The sequence below is a fragment of the Armigeres subalbatus genome, chromosome 1 (assembly GCF_024139115.2).
Source record: "Armigeres subalbatus isolate Guangzhou_Male chromosome 1, GZ_Asu_2, whole genome shotgun sequence".
NCBI lineage: Eukaryota > Metazoa > Arthropoda > Insecta > Diptera > Culicidae > Armigeres > Armigeres subalbatus.
This window is the reverse complement of record NC_085139.1, coordinates 251545318-251558960: the sequence shown is the minus strand read 5'-3', so window position 1 is coordinate 251558960 and position 13643 is coordinate 251545318. Positions and strand designations below refer to the sequence as shown.

Below are 13643 nucleotides of genomic sequence, written 5' to 3'. Positions count from 1 at the left end.
TTAAATTTTGGTGTTAGTATAATACGAAAAAGGAAATAATATTTGTCACAAAAGATACATACTTATGCAATTTGTGGCCATAGAAAAGTCTTCATTTAATAGCTGTGGAAATGCTAATAGGCTGCTAAGTTGAATAGCAGACCAAAATCCGGCTAGAATACGAATACGAAATATTATCAATAGGTTATTGCAACGATACAGAAACTTAAAATAAACATAGATTCGAAAGAAAAATTATCATCGTGAGCTCACCATGCATCGAAAAGTGCCAACTTTGGACCAAATGTGATATGCTTGTTGTGAATAACTAAAATGCAAATCACTACCGAGCACCGGCAAAGTGTTCCGCTCAAGAGCTGTCGTGAAACTTCATGACAAACTTCACACGAAAACTAGTTATTGGCACCGTCTTTGAACCGGTCTTCGATTGTCGTTGGTTCTCGGCACGATATTGCTTCTCAATACAGCGAAACATTAGCACATTTGTGGTAAATAATGAATAAATGGAGTTGCGTCCATTTACTCGAGCACCGCACTGCTCTGCGAAACTCACCTTGACAATTCACACCGGCCCAGTTGCTCACGATCGTCGCCGCCGCAACAAAAACCATCACCACCGAAACCTCATTGGACAAATTCCAACACCGGCGTCTTGCTTGACGTTGTTGTTGTTGTTGTTTTTGTTGCACAGCTGATCCACCATTGCCTCCCCCATCTTCAATCCGATGGTGCCTCCTTCTGCGTCGCCTTTCCAAAAGCTCCAGATGATGATCACTCATCATCTCTTTTCTTTCCGGCTGCTGCTTGTTGTCTTCGTCGATCGCAAACAAGCGACACGTCGCTTGGCTCAAAATTTGATTCACCCAAAACAAAAAAAAATATCGCGCACTTGCCGAACCGGAGGTAGGTGGATTAGAAACACATTCGGAACCTTGCGAGACTACGTCAAGTGAAGGGGAACTTCACTGTCACTTGTGTGTTTCACAATTGGCACTGCTCTGCTCTGCGGATATTGAACTCAATCTGGACACTTGATTATCACTTTCAAAAAAATAATTCGTTTTCACCTCCACACTATCAGCTTCCTGGAATTTTCATCAACCTCTACTGGCCCGGCAGTTGTCAGCGAACTTCGCAAATTTGCACTATTCGATTTTATTTACTTATCCATTTGGCACTTCGCGCACAGATCTCGGCCGCCTTCAGTGGGACACTTTTTCCCCTTTCTATTTTTTCGTATTGTGGCTTTTCATCCAGGTTCGTCGTCGGCTGTTCAAGTCTCCAAACACGTACCGAAACGTAGCGAGAAACTGGTTCCTGACGACCGCCAATCGCCACCCGCTCAACGTCTTCCTGGTTCGCCTTCAATCGATCGAGCGCACAGGCAGAACGGGGCCACCCTCAATGCACGAACAAATTCCTCGAGATCCAAGAACAAACCGAACCACCCCAATTACTCGATCACGCTCTGCAGATCGCTCTTTAGAACGAACGAAGGAAAATGTCACGCACCAACACACAAGCACGCGGTCGCTAACTCACTTTCAACAGCACAGGTTTTTGCAAACGGACCCCGGCGACACCAACGAAGGGATATCACGTGCAGTGTCTTCCTGCACTCAACAATCGTACTTTTCCTAACAAACACGCCCGCACGAACCGAAACCGACCTACACCGCTCGGAAGTAACACACAAACTGATCATTCGGGTGCCCACAAACGTAAAAACCACCAACAGAACAGCAACAGCCCCCAACGAACGCGGGGCTTGATTTGGTTTAGCGTAAGCGCCATTCACTTTTGCGCTTCACGAAACACGACGAAGCGACGCGACGTCGGCGGACCGGTGGTGGCGTCGAAACGATGGCGCCCGAAGATGAAGGCTGGATCATGTGCGGTGCGGGATTGCGGCGGGTGGGTCCGTGGAGCTTGGTTTGACCACAACCTTATTCTATTTACGTACGATCATAGACAATAACAACATATGTTCGATGGGTGGTGGTTTGGTTTGGGTCTCCGCTGAATCTAGTGATCACTGACCGGTGGAGTAGGTGATAAAACTTGAATTTACCATAGAGAAGGTAGGTTGTATGCAGTGAAAAGGTAGAAGACTATGTTTTGAAAATAATAACCGGCGTTGAGTGTTTAAAATTGTTTGTTTGAAAAAATCATAACGAGACATAGCGTTTGAATCGTCTAAATAATAATGTTTTGGTTGTTGACACGATTGTGTCAGTTATATTCAGAAGTCGGAAGAACAATGATCGTTAAGTAAGCGAATGAAGGAAATCCTGTGTAAATGTCTTTGCCAACATGGTATCAAAACTGTAGAATTGAAACACTCGGACTTTTCTGTATTTTCTGATCTTTATTCTCACTATTCCCGGTACACTCAGAACCACCACCGTTCCTATTCTCTACCACATACCTTCTCCCCGTCCCCGTGGGTCCAGATCCCCACTCAGAATTTCCTCTCCCGACCTCTCACAGAGACGTATTCAGGGGTAAACACTACAACCCCCCTCTTACAATAATTAAAAATACTGTTAGTGGGATATATAATCTTTGAACTTTACAGGAGCATTACGGCAACGTTTCGCACATTTTCTTAGGTCATGAGATCGCGTCATAGTTGATGTTGTATCTGTAGAAGGACCGGCTTCGCAGCTATTTGATGGACTCGTTTCTGGCATTTGTCTTGTTTCTGAATCATTTGAGCTCGGTGGTTGGTTTATCTCGTCCGGTAACTTCTTCAGATGACTCACATTACGGCGATACTTTTTCCCGCTTCCAAGGGATTTGATGGTGACATCTGCTCCAGAGTTCCGGGTCACGACGAATTCATCAGGAGTGTAATTCGTACTCAATTTTTTAATACGCTTGGCGAGAACTCGATCTCCTACTACAATTTCGCTGCTACGAGCTCTACGTTTCCCGTCGGCGTATTCCCTTCCCTTTTCCTTTTGAAGCTTATCGTGGTCTCGATGTTCCTCGTCAATTGGTGTAATTGTTGGTACTTCGGGAAGTTTTGTCCTGATTCTCCCGTCGAACATCAATTCTGAAGGTGCACGGCCTGTTGTAGGATGAGTTGTTGCATGATAAGATAAAAGATATTGTGACAACACTATTCCCCAATCTTGTCCAAGTTGTTGTGCTATTTTCAATCTTTTTAACATTGAACGGTTTTGTCGCTCGACCTCCCGTTTTGTTGCGGCCAATACGGTTGGATTGATTAGATGTACTCCCAAATCTTCGCAGAATTCCCGAAACTCTTCACAGTTTGCGTTAAATTGAGGTCCGTTGTCAGCACGCATTGAAAGTGGAACATCGAATCGGCTGAATCTCACTGATAATTGGTTTTTTGTTTCTTTAGATGTAGTCAGGTCCATGTCACAAACTTCAATATAACGGCTCTAGTAGTCTATTACAACCAACAAGGTTTGTCCGTCAGGTAAAGGCCCAAGGAAATCAATGGCTATGTCCTGCCAAAGTCCATTAGGCATCTCCTTTCGTACCATTGGTTCTAGCGACTCAGGAGCCGAAACCAAGATGCATCCACGACATCTTTTCACGAACATTTCTACAGCCGCATCCATCTTTGGCCACCAGACTGAACCACGCAGATGCAATTTCATCATTTGGATTCCTATGTGACCCTCATGAGCAATTCGTAGCACTCTTTCTTGCAATGCTTGAGGTATCACGATTCTGTCAGTTCGTAGAAGAATATCCTCACAACGACACAGTTCGTTTGCTATGACACGAATGTGTAAGAGCAGTTCATGAGTTGAGCCATTTTGCAAACATTTAAAAACTTGCTGGATTTCTGCGTCTTTTCTGGATTCTAATACTATCCAGCTTTCCACTTTCACCATAATGGCGGCTGCTATAAATAATTTTGACAGTAACTGCTTCCGGGCACTGAACTGAAATTTGACTCCAAGCAAACCATGATTCTGTGTAACTAGCGACTTGTTTATTATTTATAAACAAGAAAACTTTTGCAGACGTAGAAGGGCCTCAAATTATATTCCAAATTTCAATGATTAAAAACAATTATATCTTTACAGGCCAACATCTTTGGTGAAGATCATAAGTCTCAACTATTGACATTCAAACGAAATTACGATTTTGTAAATCAAGATTGTATAAAACTACAACATTCTACACAAAAGTTATATTCGTTAACACCTTTTTTCTCACGGAACGTGGAGGCGGAACTCTAAACCTCATAAAAGAGTATTGTAGTAACGGTCTGCCCTTGATGAGCTGCAACATGCAAAATTCCGAAAACGCCGAATGGCTCGCAATACAAAATTTGCATTTGTGAAATCTAATGCAGATAGCATATTCACGTAATAATCTTTTTCTGCTGTGCGCTGTTTCCACAGCAAAAAAAACATGAAATTCGAAGCATTTTGATGTCTTAATAAACGACTGGATTGTTTTTACCTGCTATATTCTAGACTTATGGAAAGGTTTCAATCAAACTGACGATTAATTGTTTATCTAATTTAAAATTTAAACTAAAATATTGGATGAACATTACGTCCTTTGTCTATAACTAGAAAATGTCTTGAAGATTACCATTAAAAGAAAAAGACTTGCTATAACAAACTACAGAAATAGTTTTGAAATTAATGACGAAATACTTATCCATCGAACCAATATTTTATTAAGAATACTGTAAATAAAAGAGACAAAGAAGAATGTTGGAACATCTATTCTAATATTCGTTCAATTGTTTCGTGAATAATGTGATTCAATGAACGGCATTCAAGACATGATGATTGATTCTCCCTGGATGAGATGTTTCATGTTCAGACAATCTACGAGAATCATTTATTCAATCGCTACTAAAACCTTGGAATCTGAAGAATAAAAGACAGACTAGACACACCTCAGAGGGCGGTTATGATGACTACGAAGCTTCGAAGGGTTTATATAAGGAATCGAGCAGTTGCGGGTAAAATTATCCTCAAAATGTTCTAAGCCTCCATATCTTCATAAACTTCGCTATTGCCTGTAAGAAAATAAGGGGTTTATCATTTAAAAATAAGATTTGCAATAAGTTTTGATTATTTTGTACGTATGAAGCCAATCGAAGCTTTTCATGTTTATAAATAATAAACAAATGCCTAGATACATAAAATCATGGATTGCTGGGAACTAAATTCCAGTTCAGTGTCTGGAAGCAGTTACTGTCAAAAATATTTATAGCAGCCGCCATTATGGTGAGCGTGGAAAGCTGGATATCTTCCCATTTGATTGCTGCAGAAGTAGCAGAACACACTGCGATGTTCTTGATCATAAGTTCATCATTTCTATCGAAGGATACAACGAGTAACGAAGTAAGTCGTGATAGGACGTCTGCCAGATTTTTATTTCCAGGAATGTGAACTTGAACGGTTGGTAAACAGAAATTCTAAAGCTTTACAGTCTGTCAAAATGTTGAACTTATTTCCATACAGATATACCTGAAACCGCTCAGTACCGCTTTTCGGTATCTGTCAAAGACTTTGATGCGCAGCTAACCACTCGGCTTTCGCCGGCTTGGTCAGTTTGATACAATATTGCCCCTAATCCAACTAGACTGGCGTCCGCCATTACCGAATTTCGATCACGCTTTTAAAAAAAACAGCTTTTGCGCTTCTGACATACCCTTTTTTACATCTTCAAAACATTTTTGATTATTTTCAGTCCATTTGAATTGAGATCCTTTCTTCAACAGAGCTCTTAAAGGTTCATCCAATGTTGCCAGGTTCGGTATAAACTACGAACTTCAGCTTCGTTCTCAGGACGCCGAAAGGACATTATTGAGCATAATTTCGATTCAGATGGATAAATTCCCTTTTCGGTTATTTGGTGACCTAGAAATTCGACCTCATTCACACGAAACACACATTTATCCCAATTTAACTCAACGTTTCGCTCTTTGAACCTCCGAAGCACCTATTACACGAAAAAAAGTTATACACAGTGACCTCATTTATTTATTATTTCATTCAAATTCAATCATAATACAAAGTTTATCAGTCATACCTCTTTCAAACGATTATCGTGCTCTTCACGATCACGCCCTTCCACAATTACATCGTCCAAGTACCAGTACGTTCCTTCACACCCGGCTAAGATTTGATCCATGGCTTTTGGAACAATTCCGGTGCCGTCACAAGACCAAAGGGAAGACGCTTGAATCTGTAAAGCCCCTTGCTGGTGATGAAAGTTGTCACGTCTCTAGATTCAGGTGCCAATTCAATTGGTAAAAACGCCTCCTTAATGTCCAATTTACCCCACGACTTTCCTTCCCCCAATCTAGCCAGAAAATCGTCCACGGTAGACATCGGGTGTCGTTCTCTAAGAACTGCTTCGTTGACACGTCGTAAGTCAAGGCATATTCTTGGTTCACCAGTCGTTTTACCCACCACCTCTAAAGGTGAAACCTATGTCGCTGGACCTTCTTTGATCTCGAGAATGTCTCTTGCCAACAGTTGTTCCAGTTTTCTGTTCACAGCATCTTCCAACGGCATAGCAACTCTCCTAAGTGGTTTAAAAATTGGTTTTGCAGTCGGATCTATGTGTATATGAACCTGAATGTCTATAATATTCGAGAATGGCGTCATTTGAGTTGTTACGTTCTGGATTCCCATGCCAACCTTCAAGATTCCTAGATCCTTTTAGATGTTTGATCCCCTAGAAGGCAACGTTGCCCACCACTGATGACGTAGAATAATGCTCGTACTGACAGTTTTCCCACTTCCACATTTGCAACAAACGTCCCAATTATCGGAAGCGGACGATTACTGGCGTATCCTTTCAGAATCCTTGAGATTCCTTTTGTGCTGCTGTAGACTACCACTTTAGCTCGTTTCAGCGTTTCCCAGGCTTCATCTGTGATGAGGTTTGCATCCGATCCAGAATCAATCAGCAAATCCAATTTGACTCCACCGATTGTACATTCGACAATGTTCGTTTCGTTCCCAGAGTAAAATGCTTAACACTAGGATTGATTCGCTAAAAAAACTTACGCGGATACATTCGTGCAGAAAATCGTTGTAACTAAATTTTCAAATGGCTATATCTCAGTGAGTTTTCAACCGATTTTCTCAGTTTTTTCACCAACCTCTTAGCCATCTCTTCTAGTTTCTGGACATTGCAAAATATTGTATCTAGGGGTGTTCAATTTTTCACTAGAGCTGTGGGAGTAAAGCAACGGATTTAGAAAAATGCGATTTTGGAGATATACTTATATTTCATTACCAAAAATGATATCTATTCATATAGTGATGATGGAAATGATAAAATAACAAATAAAAGACATCACCTGAAACATAAGAACACATTTTGAGCATCCCTACTATGCATACGATGATAATTCGGTACCTTTAGGAACCACTTTATGCTACACGATATATGAAGCTTCAGAAATTTTTTTCAAGCATGTTGTCTACTGTGAACTTGTTAAAATAAATGTAAACTATATACGAAACATGTGTGATAATAAATTATGATGTTCTAGGATCTCCAAATTGTCCTGGAGTTTGAATCAAATGGTCTACCGAATCAACCAAGGCTTCCATGATGTCCCAGCCGCGGTGTCAACCCAATTATGTCCTTCGAGTATTTATCTCTCACTTGCGTCTCAAATCCCGGCATATGAGATGTTGTATGATCTCCAAGTTATTCTGGATTTTGAATCATATGGTCTATCGAATCAACCAAGGCTTCCATGATGTCATCTGCCGTAGTATCAACCCAATTATGTCCTCCGAGTATTTGTCTTTCACTTGCATCTCAAATCCAGGCATTTGAGATGTTGTAAGATCTCCAAATTGCCCTGGAGTTTGAGTAAAATGGTCTATCGAATCAACGAAGGCATCCATGATGTCCCCAGCCGCGATATCAACCCAATTATGTCCTCCGAGTGTCTATCTTTCACTTGCGTCTCAAATCCAGGCATTTGAGTTGTTGTAAGATCTCCAAATTGTCCTGGAGTTTGAGTAAAATGGTCTATCGAATCAACTAAGGCTTCCATGATGTCCTCTGCCGTAGTATAAACCCTACTATGTCCTCCGAGTATTTGTCTTTCACTTGCGTCTCAAATCCAAATATATGAGATGTTGTAAGATCTCCAAATTGTCCTGGAGTTTGAATCAAATGGTCTACCGAATCAACCAAGGCTTCCATGATGTCCCATACCGCGGTATCAACCCAATTATGTCCTCCGAGTATTTATCTTTCACTTGCGTCTCAAATCCAGGCATTTGAGATGTTGTAAGATCTCCAAATTGTCCTGAAGTTTGAGTAAAATGGTCTATCGAATCAACCAAGGCATCCATGATGTCCTCAGCCGCGGTGTCAACCCAATCATGTCCTCCGAGTATTTGTCTTTCACTTGCATCTCAAATTCAGGCATTTGAGATGTTGTAAGATCTTCAAATTTCCTGGAGTTTGAGTAAAATGGTCTATCGAATCAACGAAGGCATCCATGATGTCCCCAGCCGCGGTATCAACCCAATTATGTCCTCCGAGTATTAATCTGCCACTTGCGTCTCAAATCCAGGCATATGAGTTGTTGTAAGATCTCCAAATTGTCCTGGAGTTTGAGTAAAATGGTATATCGAATCAACTAAGACTTCCATGATGTCCTCTGCCGTAGTATAAACCCTACTATGTCCTCCGAGTATTTGTCTTTCACTTGCGTCTCAAATCTAGCCATTTGAGTTATTGTAAGATCTCCAAATTGTCCTGGAGTTTGAATCAAATGGTCTATCGAATCAACCAAGGCTTCCATGATGTCCTCTGCCGCGGGATCACCCCAATTATGTACTCCGAGTATTTATCTTTCACTTGCGTCTCAACTCCAGGCCAATGTTGGTAAAAACTCAAAATCTCAAAACTCATGAGCACCGCTCAACTCATGAGCACCCAACTCAGCACCTAAAAACTCGTGGATGAGTTGAATCATCCATTTGAATCATCGTAGGTTTTCCTTTGTTCTCCTTCGTTAAAAACACCGAATTGACGTTGGTCGCATAAATAATTAGACACTAGATGATTTTTTGGCAAATGAGTGAAACGATGAGTTATAGCATGAAAAATTCAAGCATTCCTTTAAAATCGCAGACGATTTCGTTCGCACGGGAGCGCTCGTTGATTGAGATATATGAGTGATTTTACTAACACTGCTCCAGGCATATGAGATGTTGTAAGATCTCCAAATTTTCTTGCAGTTTGATTCAAATGGTCTAACGAATCAACCAAGGCTGCCATGATGCCCCCAGTCGCGGCATCAACCCAATTATGTCCTCTGAATATTTGTCTTTCACTTGCGTTGCAGTTTCAGGCAATTGAGATGTTGTAAGATCTCCAAATTGTTCTGGTATGAGTAAAATGGTCTATCGAATCAACCATGGCTTTCATGATGTCCCCAGACGCGGTTTCAACCCAGTTATGGCCTCCGAGTATTTATATTTTACTTGCGTCTCAAATCCAGGCAATTGAGATGTTGTAAGATCTCCAAGTTTTCCTGGAGTTTGAGTAAAATGGTCTACCGAATCTACCAAGGCTTCCATGATGTCCCCAGCCGCGATATCAACTCTTTCATGTCCTTTGAGTATTTGCATTTCACTTGCGCCTCAAATCCAGGCATATGACATGTTGTAAGATCTCCAAATTGTCCTGGAGTTTGAGTAAAATGGTCTTTCGAATCAACCAAGGCTCCAATGATGTCCCCTGCTGCGGTGTTAATCCAATTATGTCCTTCCCTTATTTATTTTTCACTTGCGTCTCAAATCCAGGCATTTGAGATGTTCTAAGATCTCCGAATTGTCATGGATTTTGAGTAAAATGGTCTATCGAATCAACCAAGACCTTCATGATGTTTTCAGTCGCAGTATAAACCCTATCATGTCCTCCGAATAATTGTCTTCCACCTGAGTCTCAAATCCGGGCATAGAGGATGTTGTAAGATCTTCAAATTGTCCTAGAGTATGAGCAAAATGGTCTATTGAATCAACCAAGACTTCCATGGTGTCCTCAGCCGCGATATCAACTCTTTTATGTCCTCCGAGTATTTGCATTTCATTTGCGCCTCAAATCAATGCATATGAGATGTTGTAAGATCTCCAAATTATCCTGGAGTTCGAGTGAAATGGACTATCGAATCAACCAAGGCTTCCATGAAGTCTCTAGCTTGTCTTTCACTTGCGTCTCAAATCCAGGCAAATGAGATGTTGTAATATCTCCTAAATGTCCTGGAGTTTGTATCAAATAGTTTAGCAAATCAACCAAGGCTTCCATGCTGTTTCCAGCAGCGGTATCAACCCAATAATGTTCTCCGAGTCATCAAGATCCACTTACGTCACAAATCCAGGCATATGAGATGTTGAAAGATATCCAAATTGTCCTGGAGTTTGAAACAAATGGCCTACCGAATCAACGAATGCTTCCATAATATCCCCAGCCGCAGCTTCAACACAATTATTTCCTCCGAGTATTTGTCTTTCACTTGCGTAACAAATCCAGACATATCCTATATTGGAAGATCTCCATATTATTCTGGAGTTTAAATCAAATGGTCTACCGAATTAACCAAGGCTTCCATGAAGTCCCTAGCCACGGTATCAACTCAATTACGTCCCCCGAGTATTTAACTTTCTCGTGTGTCACAAATCTAGGCATATGAGATGTTGTAAGATCTCCAAATTATTCTGGAGTTTGAATCAAATGGCCTACCGAATCAACTAAGGCTTCCATGATGTCTTCAGTCACGATATCAACGCAATTCAGTGGACATAATTGTTTCTAAATTACTTTCCAAATGAACCACGACTTGCAAATCAACCCTACCTTGAAATATGTCTCCAGCAGATGTTTTTATCCAATCTTCCGAGCCCATGCACATGTTTGGTATATAAAAATGCGATGTTATTAGTCCTCCAAATCGGAGTGTGAAATTTCTGCTACCGTAACTGGTCATACGTAGAACTTAACGTACTCCTCCTGAAATGTTTTCGATTCCCTCATTTTCTCGATTCAAAGAGAAAAACCCAAAATAGACCAGGTACAGTCAAACCTCCATGAGTCGTTATTGAAGGGACCATCGACTCATAGAAATTTCGTGATGTGGAATAGGAAATCTTTGGAAAGCTCTTTGGAGGGACCATCTCAGTAACCTAGAAAATATTGTTTGATATGGAATAATTTGCTTCCTTGAGTCGATGTCGAGTCATAGAACATTGGCTCATGGAGGTTTGACTGTAGTAAGTGATCTCTCCTTTCTTCCGTTTAACCAAGACACTAACTTTTTTGGATTGTTTCACCATTCTCTTCATAACTTTTGAAAGCAATGACCGTCGACTAGAGTGTGCCAATTACAGAGGGATCACTCTTCTGAACTCGGCGTACACAATTTTTTCGCGTATTCTGTTTAACAGACTGACACCGCTAGAAGAGTCCTTCGTCAGCGAATACCAGGCAGGTTTTCGTGAGGGTCGAACAACGACGGATCAGATGTTCAGCCTGCAGATGATCATTGATGAATTCCGGGAGTACAACTTGCAGTCTTACCAAAGTTCTTGTAAGTGTATCTGGTAACCACCCCCTCCCCCTATTTTTTGGCGATAATGGACATCAATATGCTTGCCTATACGTTCCATTCTAGTGTCTTCTTCCGTTTACCTCGAGGACACCATTACTAGGACCTGATTGTACCAATTTGATCAATGATGATCGGATTTAACGAGACGTGCCCAAAATTAGACTTCAACTGACAAAGTGATGTTCTTAAAATTGTTAACACATCTCTGTTTCAACACTTTCAAATGCACCTGTTCACATGTCGTTCTAGATTTTTTTTTTTTTGCTCATCGTAATCTTTGACAAATTTTTCTTAATAAATACTCAGCTGGTTCATTTATATATATATATATATATAAACATATATATATATAAATATATATATATATATATATATATATATATATATATATATATATATATATATATATATATATATATATATATATATATATATATATATATATATATATATATATATATATAAATATATATATATATATATATATATATATATATATATATATATATATATATATATATAAATGTAACGCAACCAATACGTATTCCCCTACCTTGGTATTCATTTTATGTGTTTTTATTGTATGATGCATTTGAAAGAAAACACTGACACAAAACATGGATATAGATCCAAATGATTCGGTAAATATTGAAAAGACATGAAATTTCGAATAGAAATGTAGAGAAAATTTTGTATCAAAAGTTACGATGGCAAAATAACTTGTGAAGTGTTTAATAGAATAGTGTTCTAAGCATAATATCGTGTTGTGCTTTTCTCTTATCTCGACATTATAGATGGACAAAAGTCGTCCAATACCTCAATTTAGATGCGATGACATAGATAAAAGCAAACTACACAAAGAGTGGAGAATTTGGAAAGGGGCGCTAGAATTCTTCTTTGATGCATATGATGTGGTGGATTAGAAGAAGAAAAGAGCTAAGCTTTTGCACTTGGGTGGACCTCAGCTGCACCGCGTCTTCCAGAACCTTCCAGATCGTGAGAAGTTTCCACTAGTGTCCACGGAAAAGCAGTGGTATGACGTCGCAATAAATGCTTTGGATGGATTCTTCCAACCCAGTAAACAAGAATGCCTTGAGAGACACAGATTGAGAAACATGCAACAAAAGGAAGGGGAAAGGTAACAATTAGATTTATCTTTTTCTTGATTGTTAGATGATCACTGATTAGGTTACAAAATTTAGCTTCGCTGACTTTATACTTCGCCTTCGTTAGCAAGCTTCCGATTGTGGTTTCGACAAATATTCAGATGAAATCCGAGATGTCCTAACAGAAATTGTTATTACTGACGTCAATATAGAAGGTTGTTTGTCAACTGAACTTCGACGACGTATTCTTCAGCAGGATCGTACGTTAGTTGAAATCGAATCCCTTGGGGCAGCCCTCGAAGGCATTGATAATCAAGTACAGGATCTGAGAGGCAAGGCGAAGGAAACTAATGATCATAAGGTTCTCAAAATCAGCAGTAGACCCGTATCCACATTCAACAAACGAAAAATTCGTCCCCCAAAAAAGTTCACTGGAAAAAAGCCTTTTTCATCTGATCAAAAGAACCAAGCTTGCCTTAATTGCGGGCACTGAGATCACCAAACTCTTGATAATGTATGTCCAGCCAAAGGCAAGCTTTGTTATTCCTGTAAACGAGTTTGTCACTTCGGATCGCGTTGCACAGTGCGGATGTTCCATGGGAAGACTTATATTCCGGATAAAGTGCGATCGATTGAACATGATGATCCCACATCGAGTTCAAAATCATTGGACGCTGCAGACGATACTGAAGCAGGGAAAACCTATTAACACTAGGGATTCATTCGTTCAGAAAATCGTTGTAACTAAATTTTCAAATGGCTATATCTCAGTGAGTTTTCAACCGATTTTCTCAGTTTTTTCACCAACCTCTTAGCCATCTCTTCTAGTTTCTGGACATTGCAAAATATTGTATCTAGGGATGTTCAATTTTTCACTAGAGCTGTGGGAGTAAAGCAACGGATTTAGAAAAATGCGATTTTGGAGATATACTTAT

The 13643-nt window shown here is 40.1% G+C and overlaps 1 protein-coding gene across 1 annotated transcript in view; it reads right to left on the bottom strand.

The window, feature by feature from the left end:
• Positions 1-1706, bottom strand: part of LOC134206625 (sushi, von Willebrand factor type A, EGF and pentraxin domain-containing protein 1) — a 201907-nt gene extending 200201 nt beyond the window's left edge. Inside the window, exon 1 of the mRNA XM_062682354.1 lies at positions 554-1706. Coding sequence (XP_062538338.1) covers positions 554-782 — 229 coding nt within the window. The 5' untranslated portion in view covers positions 783-1706. The remainder of the gene's footprint in view (positions 1-553) is intronic.
• Between the last annotated feature and the right edge of the window lie 11937 nt (positions 1707-13643).